The 11,299-nt window shown below is 26.6% G+C and overlaps 3 protein-coding genes across 11 annotated transcripts; 2 read left to right on the forward strand and 1 right to left on the reverse strand.

Moving 5' to 3' along the window:
- The first annotated feature begins 90 nt into the window (after nucleotides 1-90).
- On the forward strand, nucleotides 91-4,403 carry LOC122637033 (microprocessor complex subunit DGCR8). 6 transcript variants are annotated; one of them, XM_043828848.1, is made up of 7 exons: nucleotides 91-310; nucleotides 1,143-1,606; nucleotides 1,997-2,080; nucleotides 2,171-2,555; nucleotides 2,639-2,916; nucleotides 2,994-3,427; nucleotides 3,514-4,403. In XM_043828848.1, exons 2-7 carry the CDS (start codon nucleotides 1,153-1,155, stop codon nucleotides 3,844-3,846), a joined length of 1,968 nt encoding a protein of 655 aa, XP_043684783.1. In that variant the 5' UTR covers nucleotides 91-310; nucleotides 1,143-1,152; the 3' UTR covers nucleotides 3,847-4,403. The 6 variants fall into 6 exon arrangements, with proteins under 6 accessions (XP_043684783.1, XP_043684785.1, XP_043684784.1 ...); XM_043828850.1 differs by having other exon boundaries at nucleotides 1,153-1,606; XM_043828849.1 differs by having other exon boundaries at nucleotides 91-288.
- A 983-nt stretch (nucleotides 4,404-5,386) lies between these two features.
- Nucleotides 5,387-8,601, reverse strand: LOC122637035 (RILP-like protein homolog). Of its 4 annotated transcripts, none has more exons than XM_043828856.1 (7): nucleotides 8,413-8,601; nucleotides 7,757-8,107; nucleotides 7,545-7,677; nucleotides 7,317-7,444; nucleotides 6,861-7,231; nucleotides 6,653-6,751; nucleotides 5,387-6,567 (listed from the first exon to the last, which is right to left on the reverse strand). In XM_043828856.1, the coding sequence occupies exons 2-7, from the start codon at nucleotides 8,066-8,068 to the stop codon at nucleotides 6,444-6,446; spliced, it is 1,167 nt and encodes a 388-aa protein (XP_043684791.1). In that variant the 5' UTR covers nucleotides 8,069-8,107; nucleotides 8,413-8,601; the 3' UTR covers nucleotides 5,387-6,443. The 4 variants fall into 4 exon arrangements, with proteins under 4 accessions (XP_043684791.1, XP_043684792.1, XP_043684789.1 ...); XM_043828857.1 differs by having other exon boundaries at nucleotides 5,391-6,567; nucleotides 7,536-7,677; nucleotides 7,757-8,050; nucleotides 8,413-8,600; XM_043828854.1 differs by having other exon boundaries at nucleotides 5,391-6,567; nucleotides 7,536-7,677; nucleotides 8,413-8,600.
- Nucleotides 8,602-8,697: 96 nt separating this feature from the next.
- LOC122637038 (ribonuclease P protein subunit p29) lies at nucleotides 8,698-10,311 on the forward strand. Its single transcript, XM_043828860.1, has 4 exons — nucleotides 8,698-8,794; nucleotides 8,901-9,040; nucleotides 9,144-9,537; nucleotides 9,657-10,311. Exons 1-4 carry the CDS (start codon nucleotides 8,779-8,781, stop codon nucleotides 9,791-9,793), a joined length of 687 nt encoding a protein of 228 aa, XP_043684795.1. The 5' UTR covers nucleotides 8,698-8,778; the 3' UTR covers nucleotides 9,794-10,311.
- The last annotated feature ends 988 nt before the right edge of the window (nucleotides 10,312-11,299 follow it).

An 11,299-nucleotide genomic window follows, 5' to 3' on the forward strand; every position in this document is an offset into this window, starting at 1 on the left:
CTTCAAATGTTTATTTTTCTTGAGAAAATTAATTCGTTTAGAGAATATCATTGCTTTGTTCATAACCTTAAACTGAACTTACAACGTAGATCTTAACCAATCAGAAAGCTCCAGTTTTCTCTGCCCAATGCACAATAGTTCGAAAAAAATTGTTTTCCTAAAATCATTATCACTTGTCAGTATATATAATTTCTTTTCGTGGATCAATTGTCTTGTTCGATTGTCGACGCCTAGTCAGGGGGGATAAAAACAGGGAATACGTTTTGAGTGTTTTATAAATACATTCTGGTACATACGTAAATATCTGTTGGTAATTAATGAATAATAAATGTGACCTGATAATAAGTATTTACGTAATTCTTCGTATTTAGGATAATATAAATATATTTTTCTTTATAAATAAGATTTTAATTCTGCAAATAATTCTATTATCTTATATGTTTTTGATAAATTTTTTTTATCAAAAATATATAAGATTTATTTTGTTTTTTTTTTTTGAAACTATTGAAATATAATCGTATTATATGTAAGTATATTCTGTTTGGCTAAAAGAATTTTATAGTATAATATTAATATTTCAGTCATCGAAAGAATGAACACACAGTTTTGTTTATACACACATATAGTATCGGATAAATTCTGTATATCTGTTAAATTGAAAATTATATCTATTATCAGAGCACAACCCCAGTTAGTAACAGGTTCAATTTTTCAATGTTGTCCCTGTCTAGCTGTGGGGCTAGTGAACTGATATGATACCGCAATTATACCTTGATCGTCTCTCCTCTAATTACAACAAACAACTTTCATATGCAATATACCGTTTGGATATATAACAGGCCCCAGACTGCTAACACTAATGCAAATGTCCAATTTTCGTTGCCATTTTTCAAATGGTTTCAAATCGATTGGACTTTGGCCTCATTGGTGAAAGTGGTGTGGCCACACAACAAGCTTGATACTTAGAAGAATGTTACGTTTGGAAGTTATTGTTAGGTTCAAATATTGTTGTTTTTTACTATTGTTTATAATTAAAGATAATTTGTTATCCATTTTACGAAATGTATAAAATCTTTTTACACCCAAAAAAATAAGTAGTACTTTTTAATTTTAGCTCTAATATAAATACTCGGACATTATAGTGTTTCGCAGATGTCTCTTTCAATGGATATCGACAAAGAAGAAAACAATACAGAAGACTTTCGACTGCAGATGCAAAGGAACATGGAAAAACCAGATTTCATGGATATAAATTATCAAGAAAAAGATGATCTATATATTAAGGATGGTGGTGCTCGAAATATAGAATCAAATATTGATCATAACAATCACGAAAAGATGTTTGATCAAAGTCATTGTAATGATACAATGGAAGATAATGTTAATCTTCTAAATGCTGCTATCGATGCAGTTAATGGTTTGGACAGCCAGGAAGCAGAATCAAATGTTGATGACATTGTAACCAATGATGATTTAAGACAATTTGATGTATTGGATGATCTAGAACGACATCCAGATCAAAATTGTTCAGACATGGACTCTGATACGAACGAGAGCATGGATTCTGATGTTCCAGATGAAGAAATTGAAGCTATGCTTGAAGAAGGTAATTTTTAATTTCTTTATGTATAAAAATAATAGAAAATAATGATCATTAATTTTATAATGATCATTACTTTGGACAAGTGTTGTGTTTTCAAATCTTCTAAATTAATAAGACAAAATGAAAAGTATTAGATATTTTAAATTTTATATAATTAGCATTACTTTATTTTTTTTTTTGTAAAAAAAAAAAAAATAAATAAATAAATATTCTTGGACTTTGCATAATTTCTAATACTACCAAATATCTCTCACAAGATATATACGTTTATATCTTGCATCATATGGATATTAGTTAATTATGACAGGAGGAAGTAAGATTACTTCTTTTTGTACTTTTAGTACAGATCATGCAGCTGCCAAGTACCTTTTTTAGTTAAGTATTATGTACTAGGTTTACCAGAAGAATTTAAAGGAAAGAGGAAAGACAAGAAAGATAGTATGCCATATGAAGAAAAGGAGAAACTTGTTTTAGATGGTAAGTAAAGTAATTTTACAGAAAAATTTATTTCAAACAAAAGCAATAATAATAATAATAATAATAATAATAATCAATTACTTCTTTTAGAAATTGGACATAATCATTTTGATGTCTTGCCCGAAGGTTGGGTACAAGTAACACATAACAGTGGAATGCCATTGTATTTACATAAACAAAGCAGAGTTTGTACATTAGCCAAACCATATTTTCTTGGTCCAGGAAGTGTAAGAAAACATGAAGTCCCTGTTAGTGCAATACCTTGTCTTCAATACAGAAGAGCATTACACGAAGAGGAAGAAGAAAAAAAGAAAGAGAAAGATCGCGAGCCCTCTGCTGAAATTTGTAGTCTTCCCAGTGCAAAAATAGAGACCATTCAAGAAAACCGAGCAGCTCATTCTTTAGACAGCGAACAACTTAGAAATTATTGTCAATCACTCTTCCGTTTTAAAGCTATTAAAGTCATGAGATTTCAGTAAGTGAATTTTACATAATTAATTTCCATTTTTATATATGACAACTCAAGAATTTGTCTAACAATTTTACATACTTTTTCAGATCATGGTCTGCTCGTAGAAAGTTCACAAAAAATAAAAAACATCGTAAGCAATTGGAACGTCCAACTTTACCCGATGGTACGAAGTTAATAACATTCCCAGTTACAAGTTCAGGGATGACGGGAAGCAGCAGTAGTACAACAGGAGAAGATAGTGGTACGCAAAGGCCATCAAAACATTGGATAATGAATCCCTCTGGCAAAAGTTATGTTTGTATTCTTCACGAATACGTACAACATGCGTTAAAAAAACAACCAACATATAAATTTAAGGAACTAGGTATAAAATTATAATTGATATTTAAGTTTTCATGAATTTATAGAAACGATTTATTTCATATAAAATATTAATTATAGAAAATGCAGCAACACCATATTCCGCAGTAGTGTGTATTAATGATATGGAATACGGCAGTGGTTTTGGCAGTAGCAAAAAACAAGCAAAAGCTAATGCAGCACGCAAAACTCTAGAAATTTTGATTCCACAAATGAGAGATAAGATTTCTGGAGAAAATGGTGATAACGGGTCTGGTAATTCTAGTCGAACGATTAAAGCATCCAGAGGAAATTCTGATGCAGATTTGTCATTTTTCGATGAAATCTCAATAACGGATCCACGGGTAGCAGAATTTTGTGCAAAAACGACCGAACCATCTCCGCATGCAATTTTGATTACTTGTCTTCAAAGGAATTATGGTTTAGGGGATATGCATATTAATTATTCTGTAAATACATTGAAACACCAACGTAATGAATTTACAATGCGCGTTGGAAAACACGAAGCTACAGTTGTAAGTATTTAGACGACACATTAAATGAAACTAATGAAAAAAAAAAAAAAAAAAAAAAGATAATATTAATATTAAAATTTATATAGGTATGTCGTAATAAGAAAGATGGAAAACAAAGAGCAGCTCAGGCAATTTTACAACTAATGCATCCACACATTCAATCCTGGGGTTCCTTGTTAAGATTGTACGGATCACGAAGTGTAAAATCCTTTAAAGAAAAAAAACAATTAGAACAAGAAATAACATTGTTGCAAGGAAAAGCAGCAGTTAATCAACCGAATCATGCAATATTAGGTAAACTTAGACAAGAAATGCGTAAACTAGCTGAACAACATAAAGCAATACAACCTATTGGTAAATTTATACCATTAGATTTACCCACTGGTTCTTCAGCTAATTTAAATAATGTAGATTTGTAGTATACTAGTCAAATTTAGGGAAGTCTATTGATACGAAAGAAATATATTAAATTGATTTTAGAAAAAAAAAGAAAAAAAAAACATATGGTTAAAATGTATCATGAAAAAAGTGTAAAAGTTCTCTTAACAGTTCTTGTATTATAACAAACGTGATATGTATGTGTGTGTGTGCGCGTGTATGTGTGTATATATATATATATATATATTAATATATATATACACATAATTTTTTATATATCATTTTTAATATACATTATCTAATCTTTACTTAACTGAAAACTGTAGCTTCTACATTTTTGCATTGTTTCTTTTACAGAACAATATTATTAATAAAAAAGAAAAACTTGCTTTTTATATCTATATTGTAATAATTAAATATAAGATACAATATCAGAATGTGTATGATGTAATCAAAAATACTTATAAGTATCAACAATAAAAATAAAACACTAGTCATACATAATCGAGATTATATCTTGTCGGTATCAACGTATTTCGTATTACGAAATGAATAAGTATATGAATTTTTAATTTTTTAATGATACTTCAAATTAAATGAACTACTTTCATGAATCATTGAAAATATTTCAAAAGAATTTATTGTAAAATCATTATTTTTATTTACGAAAGAATACATTAGATATATATATATATATTTTTTTTTAATAATGAAAGAACTTTCTATAATAACATAAGTTTTTTACTGGTTATAATCCAAATTATATGATGCGTATTTCATACTTAAAATTAACAAATAATATATAGAACTTACTAATAAATATTTTACTTGTTGTATATATCTCGTTTATCAAAACGATGTAGTTAAAAAAATCATAAGAAGTTATTGTTTAAAGTATTAAAATCTGACTGCAAAATTCTTATAATTAGGACAAAAATGCAATAAAAATATTATTTTTAAATTATTCAATTAATCTTTTCATTTTTTTTTTGTTTTTTTTTTGTTTTGATATTTTTGTATAATAACCAATTAATATGGAATACATATATGTATATATATGTTTATATATATATAAACAATTTATCTCGCCAATAATAGACATTATTTTTTGCATCTGCTAGATTAAATGCAAATAACACAATAATACTTGAAATCTATAAAATTTCATTTTTGTGATTATTTGAGAACAATGAATACTAATTTTGATACTATAAGGAACCATGAATTTTATATAAATGGACAATGATTATTAATATCTATTTATAACATAATAATATACCTAATCAATTAATCAATAATCTTTTGGCTCTTTCAAAGTCAGTATATATATTTTAAAACGTAAGCATTATAATTACTATCTACTTTATACATATTAACAAATGCCATAATAAGAGTATTGTATAAATTACTAAAGAGTAAATTACATTCAATCGCATGTTTAGTTTGCATGTTGTATGTATGTATATACCAGATATATTAAATACTATACTTTTCAAAAAATGTTATACACAGGTTTTTCATCATATTTATTCAATATACAGACAGTACTGTAACTATGATTATATATATATATATTAAAATAATTCTGGATATATATATATAAATATATATATATATATATGCAATACCAATTACTTCGTTATTATACTATTGTATAATCTATTTGTTTTAGAAATTTTTTTATAAATAATAGTAATAATAATAATAAACATGCGATTATAAAATAATCACAGTTCCGTGCATATTTACAAAGTGTAAAGTGAGCTGTGTGTGTATATCTAACACACGTTGTGTATAACATTGCTAGATTAACATGTAATGGCACAAAAGTGTTGTCATTTTTGTAATTTTCTAGTAATAATATAGGTGCTAATTATAGATATGTAATGGAAAGATTCTTTTGCATCCTTTGCGTCATATTCAAAAAGTGAATTTTTTTATGCAAATTGAATATCTCTACCAAATTTTTGATAACAATTAATATGTCTTTCACCTATATATAAAAAGATAAATAAACTTTACTGAATATGAATAATATAGTTTTTACTTGGCATGTTTATAATTCGCAGTTTAAAATATCTTTATGTGTAAAAAAATATATATATTTAAAAAATTTTAAAGAGATAAACTTTGGAAGCAAATTATAAATAGTATATATGAAGTAAATGATATTATATACGATGAAATTCGTTTCTCATTGTGAACAATTCTTATTAAATATTGTTGACCTTTGGATATCGAGTCACAGAAAAATAATTACTATAGTCTGGTTGTATAATAAATAGATCAATGTAATATGATAGTTTTAGAGAGAGAAAATTCAATACGTTTCGATTGTGAAAGCTTATTCTTGTTACGTATCGCTAAGTATCAAATTACCATGTTATTCAATTATTCTGAGAGCTGTAATTATTTTCATTATTTTTGCATACTTATATGTATGTGTCTATCAAAAAACTAAGTTCTAAATGATTACATTATCTATCGTTTTTGTTCTAATAAATGATTAAATCAGTATCATATTATGATGTTAAAGAAATCTCTAGATTTATAAATGATTTTTTTAACGTTATGTATGAGGAAATTTTTTGAAAATTTGTTATATAGTTGTTTTCATACCAAACAACTGAAAAATACATTACATAGATTCATCGCAAGTGCTGTTACTGGATAGTGCCATTTTTGAAAGACTGGAAAGACTTCGTCGAGGACTACTGCCTCCTAAAAAGCTGCTGCTGGATTCCGAGAAGATTTTTCGGAAACTGTAAAGATAAATCAAATAGAATGATGAAGTATACAAGAAATTAATGAAATATAATTTACAAAATATAAATAGATAATGCATACAATTTACGAATACCAGACTCAGATGATTTTTTCCAAGGTGCATCATCTGGTTCATAAGGAAGAGGACCTTGTACAGGTGCATCTTTGTCATCTATAGGTCTGAAATATTATTAAATAAAAGTACACATTTTCTAAAAATGATATTGCAAATTAAATAATAAATCATTAGAAAAGCATAATTCTTTAACTAAATAATATAGTAACATACATTTCTGGTTTTGGTCGATAATATTCTAATTCATCTTCCAAATCTGAAACTCTTGCTTTTAATTCGTTTCTTTCATGCAAGATTTCTTTTAGTTCAGCAGTAGTAAATCTGGGTCTATCTGGATCATCCAGATCATATACAGCTTTATTTGTCAGATCAGGACATCCTTGTGATTTAGATAAATCCTCATTTTCTTTTTTGGCTAGTCCAAGTCTACCTCTCAGTTGTATTAATTCTCGATTTTGATCTTGCAGTTGTGCTAAGAAATCTGCTCTTTCCTCTACAAGACCACGTGCTTGCATTTGTGCTTGGCGTTGCTTACGTTTTAATTCTCTTCCAACAACTCCAAATTTTTCAACTTGTGATGTTAGCTAAAAAAATATGAAAAAATTAGAAACAAGATTTAAGCGAATGATCGATTTTTATACTCGTACAAATCGATAAATATTATTTTACATTTTCTATTTCTAAATTCTTTTGTGTAAGTTCTCGATCCCTTGCTCTAATTTGATCACGTTGCTTATCTATCATAGATCTTAAATGTTGTAAAACTGAAACATCCACTTCTTGACTAGCTGTAAAAGCTAAAAATCAACATACATATAATCATTATAATTATAAAAGAAGTTTTATATATAAATTATTAATAGCAGTTATGGGATAATTGGTTAGTACTTTGTTTACCGCTGTACTGACTATCACTTTGCGATTCTCGTAAAGCTTCTGCCAATCGTCTATTCTCTTCTTGTAATCTAGTTACCATGCCAACTAAATCTCGAGATTCTTGTCTCCAATGTTCTTCGATCTGCTCCAACTCCTAATAAAGTTAAGATTAGAGATAATATTTGTAGGTTTTGATATTGATTTCTAAATACTTATAAGAATATAACCATTACTTTTTCAAATCTTTGTCTATCCTCAGCTTTTCCAATTTTATCGCTTTCAAGTTGTATAATTTTAGCCCTTAATTCTTGAACTGTAGTATTTTCTCTTTCATTTTTAATTGCAAGATTTTCGAGCAATTCTAAAGCGTTAATAACTTTTGGCATAAGATTTGTTACAGACTCAACACCAAAAAGATCTATAAGTTTTTCACATTCCTTCCCTATTTCTGAGGCAATATCATAGACATCTACTACCGAGACATCTGATACCACAGAATATTCTTCCATTGTAGAAGTTTGATTGGGCTTTAGACAAAAAGGCATGAATAATACTTATATGAAAATTGTTTCCTTACAATAAACCTAATAACAAAAAAAGATATTTAAAATACATGTTACAAAAGAATGTTTGGATTATATATAAATCCTATAACATACATATATTTACAGCAAGCTAAATTTTTTATTAGTACAAATAAATATCAGTCACGACATTTATACTTTCATCATTCATTTTGATTAAAATAAGATAAAATGATTAACTTTTATTCTATAATTCTAAACTATTTGAAATAATAAAAAACAAATTGACAACTGTCATAACTTTTTCTATAGATAGGAAAAAATACTTTAATCGGTAATATGATGAAAATTAGATTTCTACGTACACGGAGAACTTTTTTTTATTGTAAAAACATTTTTTTTCAGCACACAAAAAATTTCAGTTCAACAAGTATAATTTCGTCTACACCTGATGACTAACGTATGCAATGTCAGTCCTTTTTTATATGAACTGTCTAATCCAAGATCTAAACTTGAGCATGACGAGGTTAAATCTTTTATCGCGGTTATCTTGCGACTCTTCTGATTGGCTATCTCTTCGAGAATATCGATATCAAACACTATCGATATTACTACGATATAATGTATGTATATATATATTCTGTTGGTAGCACTGACTCGAGATCATACGTCGTTCTAGTTTGGACGCGAGCGTTTGTACGAAGTCAAGAAATTTTATAAATATTATAAAAATGCAGAAAGAATCTCGTAAGTACTAAAACAATAAAATAAAGATATAACTAAAATATATGTTAAATATGTAGAGGTATATATGTGTAATATATCAATTTAATATGCAATATTTTTCTTATAGAGAAAGTATGTTTACCTTTATCGGTTAATTTAACAAAATGCGTTACAACTTGTAAAAATAGTGAACAATATCTTATGAACTTTTTACAAAACTTACTACCATCGTCTGATATGAAATCTGCAGCAGATGAATTGAGAAAGGTATGATATATTATTTATTTGTAAACATAACCTAAAAGATGTGTTTCTAAGACAATTTACATATTTTAAGTTACATTCATCGTTTTCTATATTCTTATTATAGACTTATATATTTAGCAAACTTAGATCTAAAGCTACGAAAAATATTAAAATCAAAAAAAAATTTTTAACTACGAGAAAACGGATATTACTTGGATTAGGTAAAATTAGTAATAATAAAAATGGTTTAAAATATACAGATCTATTACCACTCCATGAACTGTGGTTAAAATATATACAAAATATTTTGGGTGATAAATTTTCATCCAATGCGACTCATAATCCAATTGATTCTAATTGGGAGAATATAAATCAACAATTAATAAAAGCCGATTTCCATGGTGCTAAAATCTCTGTAGTCAAATCTAAATGTCCTAGTTTAGTTGGTATTAATGGTATAGTTGTGCAAGATACTAAGAATACTTTCAAAGTATGTAGTACAGACAATGTTATTCGCAGTGAGTATTAATAATATCATATTTATTAGCAAATAATTAATAGTGATAAATATAAGGAATAATGTGAAAAAAAATTATGTTTTATCGTTACAATATTATAATAAACATTTTTATTGTAGCCTTACCAAAGGATGCTATAGTAATGGAACTTTACTTACATGAATTAACGCTGCAAATATATGGAAAACAGTTGTCCATAAGACCTACTGAAAGAACAGTTAAAAAATTTAAAAACGCACATACCTTTGAATTATAACAAGCTCTAATTTATGTACAATGTATGATATTTTGCATCAAAGTACACATTATTTATAAGATATCTTTCTTATAGAGTAATATTCATGTTCATTAAAATACATTCAATCAAATTTTTCGTAGAATAATACTTGAATGCTATAACGCAATCTATTTAAAATGTAAATGTATGTAAATAAAATCTACATGTATACATATATATGTATACGTATATATGTTAGAAAATTAGGCATAAAACAGCATGTTCACAAAAACATCTATTATATAATAGCTGATACAATAATAAGTTATTAAAATACTTGAAGCGTGAGCATCGTATTTCTACATTTTCACTATCTCAGAACGTAGTTTACCTAATAAATAATTTTTTTTTTCTTTTTTTTTTTTTTCCTTTTTTTTATTTCATATCTTTATCCTACTGTATCATTTAAATATACATAATATAATTAGCCCATGCTATGTATGCTATGAGCAAAATAATAAGGCAACTTTTAATAAAGATTGCTTTTCATTAAAATATCATTGTGAACTTTCTTTGCCACAAATTACAATTCCATTGGTTTTGGCGCATGGACTTATATCATTTATTACAGTTATTAGAATTATTTATTTTTCTTATACCATTCACTCTGATATAGAATACGATATAATATATGTATATATATACTACTTACATGTTACATTGAATAGCAGTACGATATATAATTATATACATACATACATATATATATATGTATATGTATATATATATAATTATTAACCAATCCTATTTTCAATTCAGTGTATCAATACTTGATTAAAATTAATAATAATAGAATGTTATGATATTAATACTATAATAATCCCCAATCAAATTAACACATAAAATAAAAATATTAAACGATATAGAATTTGTTTACTATTTAACTTGGAAAAGGATGAACTAATTTTTGGAAATGTTAAACATTCTCATTTGTATCACCTTGACTTAACACATATTCCTAATATTTGGACACTAAACGAAAGTTGTACAATTACAAATACATCAAAACATTATCTCTGATTTTAAATGTTAAATAAAATTTAAATATATTGTGCTCTATATTTTACCTTGAAATGTCTCATTTTAGAGAACTTTCGTTTAATATCTTTGATGTATGACAAGGTTTTCGAGATATTACAATGTTTTTCTTTGTGAACTATGAAACGTAAAAATCTTAATTGAGATGTTTTAATGTTCTGAAATAGATCTTTCAGGAACGTGACATGTAAGATGTGCCAGAGATACCAATGTATAGAAATAAAGATAAAATCACATATTGTACATTGAATCAAATATTAAATGTTTTGTACATAGAACATAAATTGATCAACAAGTTAATGTCATGATTGAATTATAACTAGATATTTTGCTATCTCTTTAAAAATCTATTTTGTTTGAGTAATTATAAATACTATAAGTGTGTAACAATGTAAATTTAATAGTTAAAATAAGAAACGTAGTAGTCTCTCCATGCACGGAATAAGT

Source organism: Vespula pensylvanica, chromosome 24 (assembly GCF_014466175.1).
Source record: "Vespula pensylvanica isolate Volc-1 chromosome 24, ASM1446617v1, whole genome shotgun sequence".
Lineage (NCBI taxonomy): Eukaryota > Metazoa > Arthropoda > Insecta > Hymenoptera > Vespidae > Vespula > Vespula pensylvanica.

Bases quoted from the DNA above. Each gene is read 5' to 3' on its own strand.
- LOC122637033 (XM_043828848.1), top strand. From the start codon at position 1,153: ATGTCTCTTTCAATGGATATCGACAAAGAAGAAAACAATACAGAAGAC. The intron at 1,607-1,996 runs GTAATTTTTAAT...ATTATGTACTAG, and splicing joins TGAAGCTATGCTTGAAGAAG to GTTTACCAGAAGAATTTAAA. The intron at 2,917-2,993 runs GTATAAAATTAT...TATTAATTATAG, and splicing joins ATATAAATTTAAGGAACTAG to AAAATGCAGCAACACCATAT.
- LOC122637035 (XM_043828854.1), bottom strand. From the start codon at position 8,068: ATGCCTTTTTGTCTAAAGCCCAATCAAACTTCTACAATGGAAGAATAT. The intron at 7,445-7,535 runs GTACTAACCAAT...GTTGATTTTTAG, and splicing joins TCAGTACAGCGGTAAACAAA to CTTTTACAGCTAGTCAAGAA. The intron at 6,752-6,860 runs GTATGTTACTAT...ATAATATTTCAG, and splicing joins TATCGACCAAAACCAGAAAT to ACCTATAGATGACAAAGATG.
- LOC122637038 (XM_043828860.1), top strand. The intron at 9,041-9,143 runs GTATGATATATT...TTCTTATTATAG, and splicing joins CAGCAGATGAATTGAGAAAG to ACTTATATATTTAGCAAACT. The intron at 9,538-9,656 runs GTGAGTATTAAT...TTTTTATTGTAG, and splicing joins TACAGACAATGTTATTCGCA to CCTTACCAAAGGATGCTATA.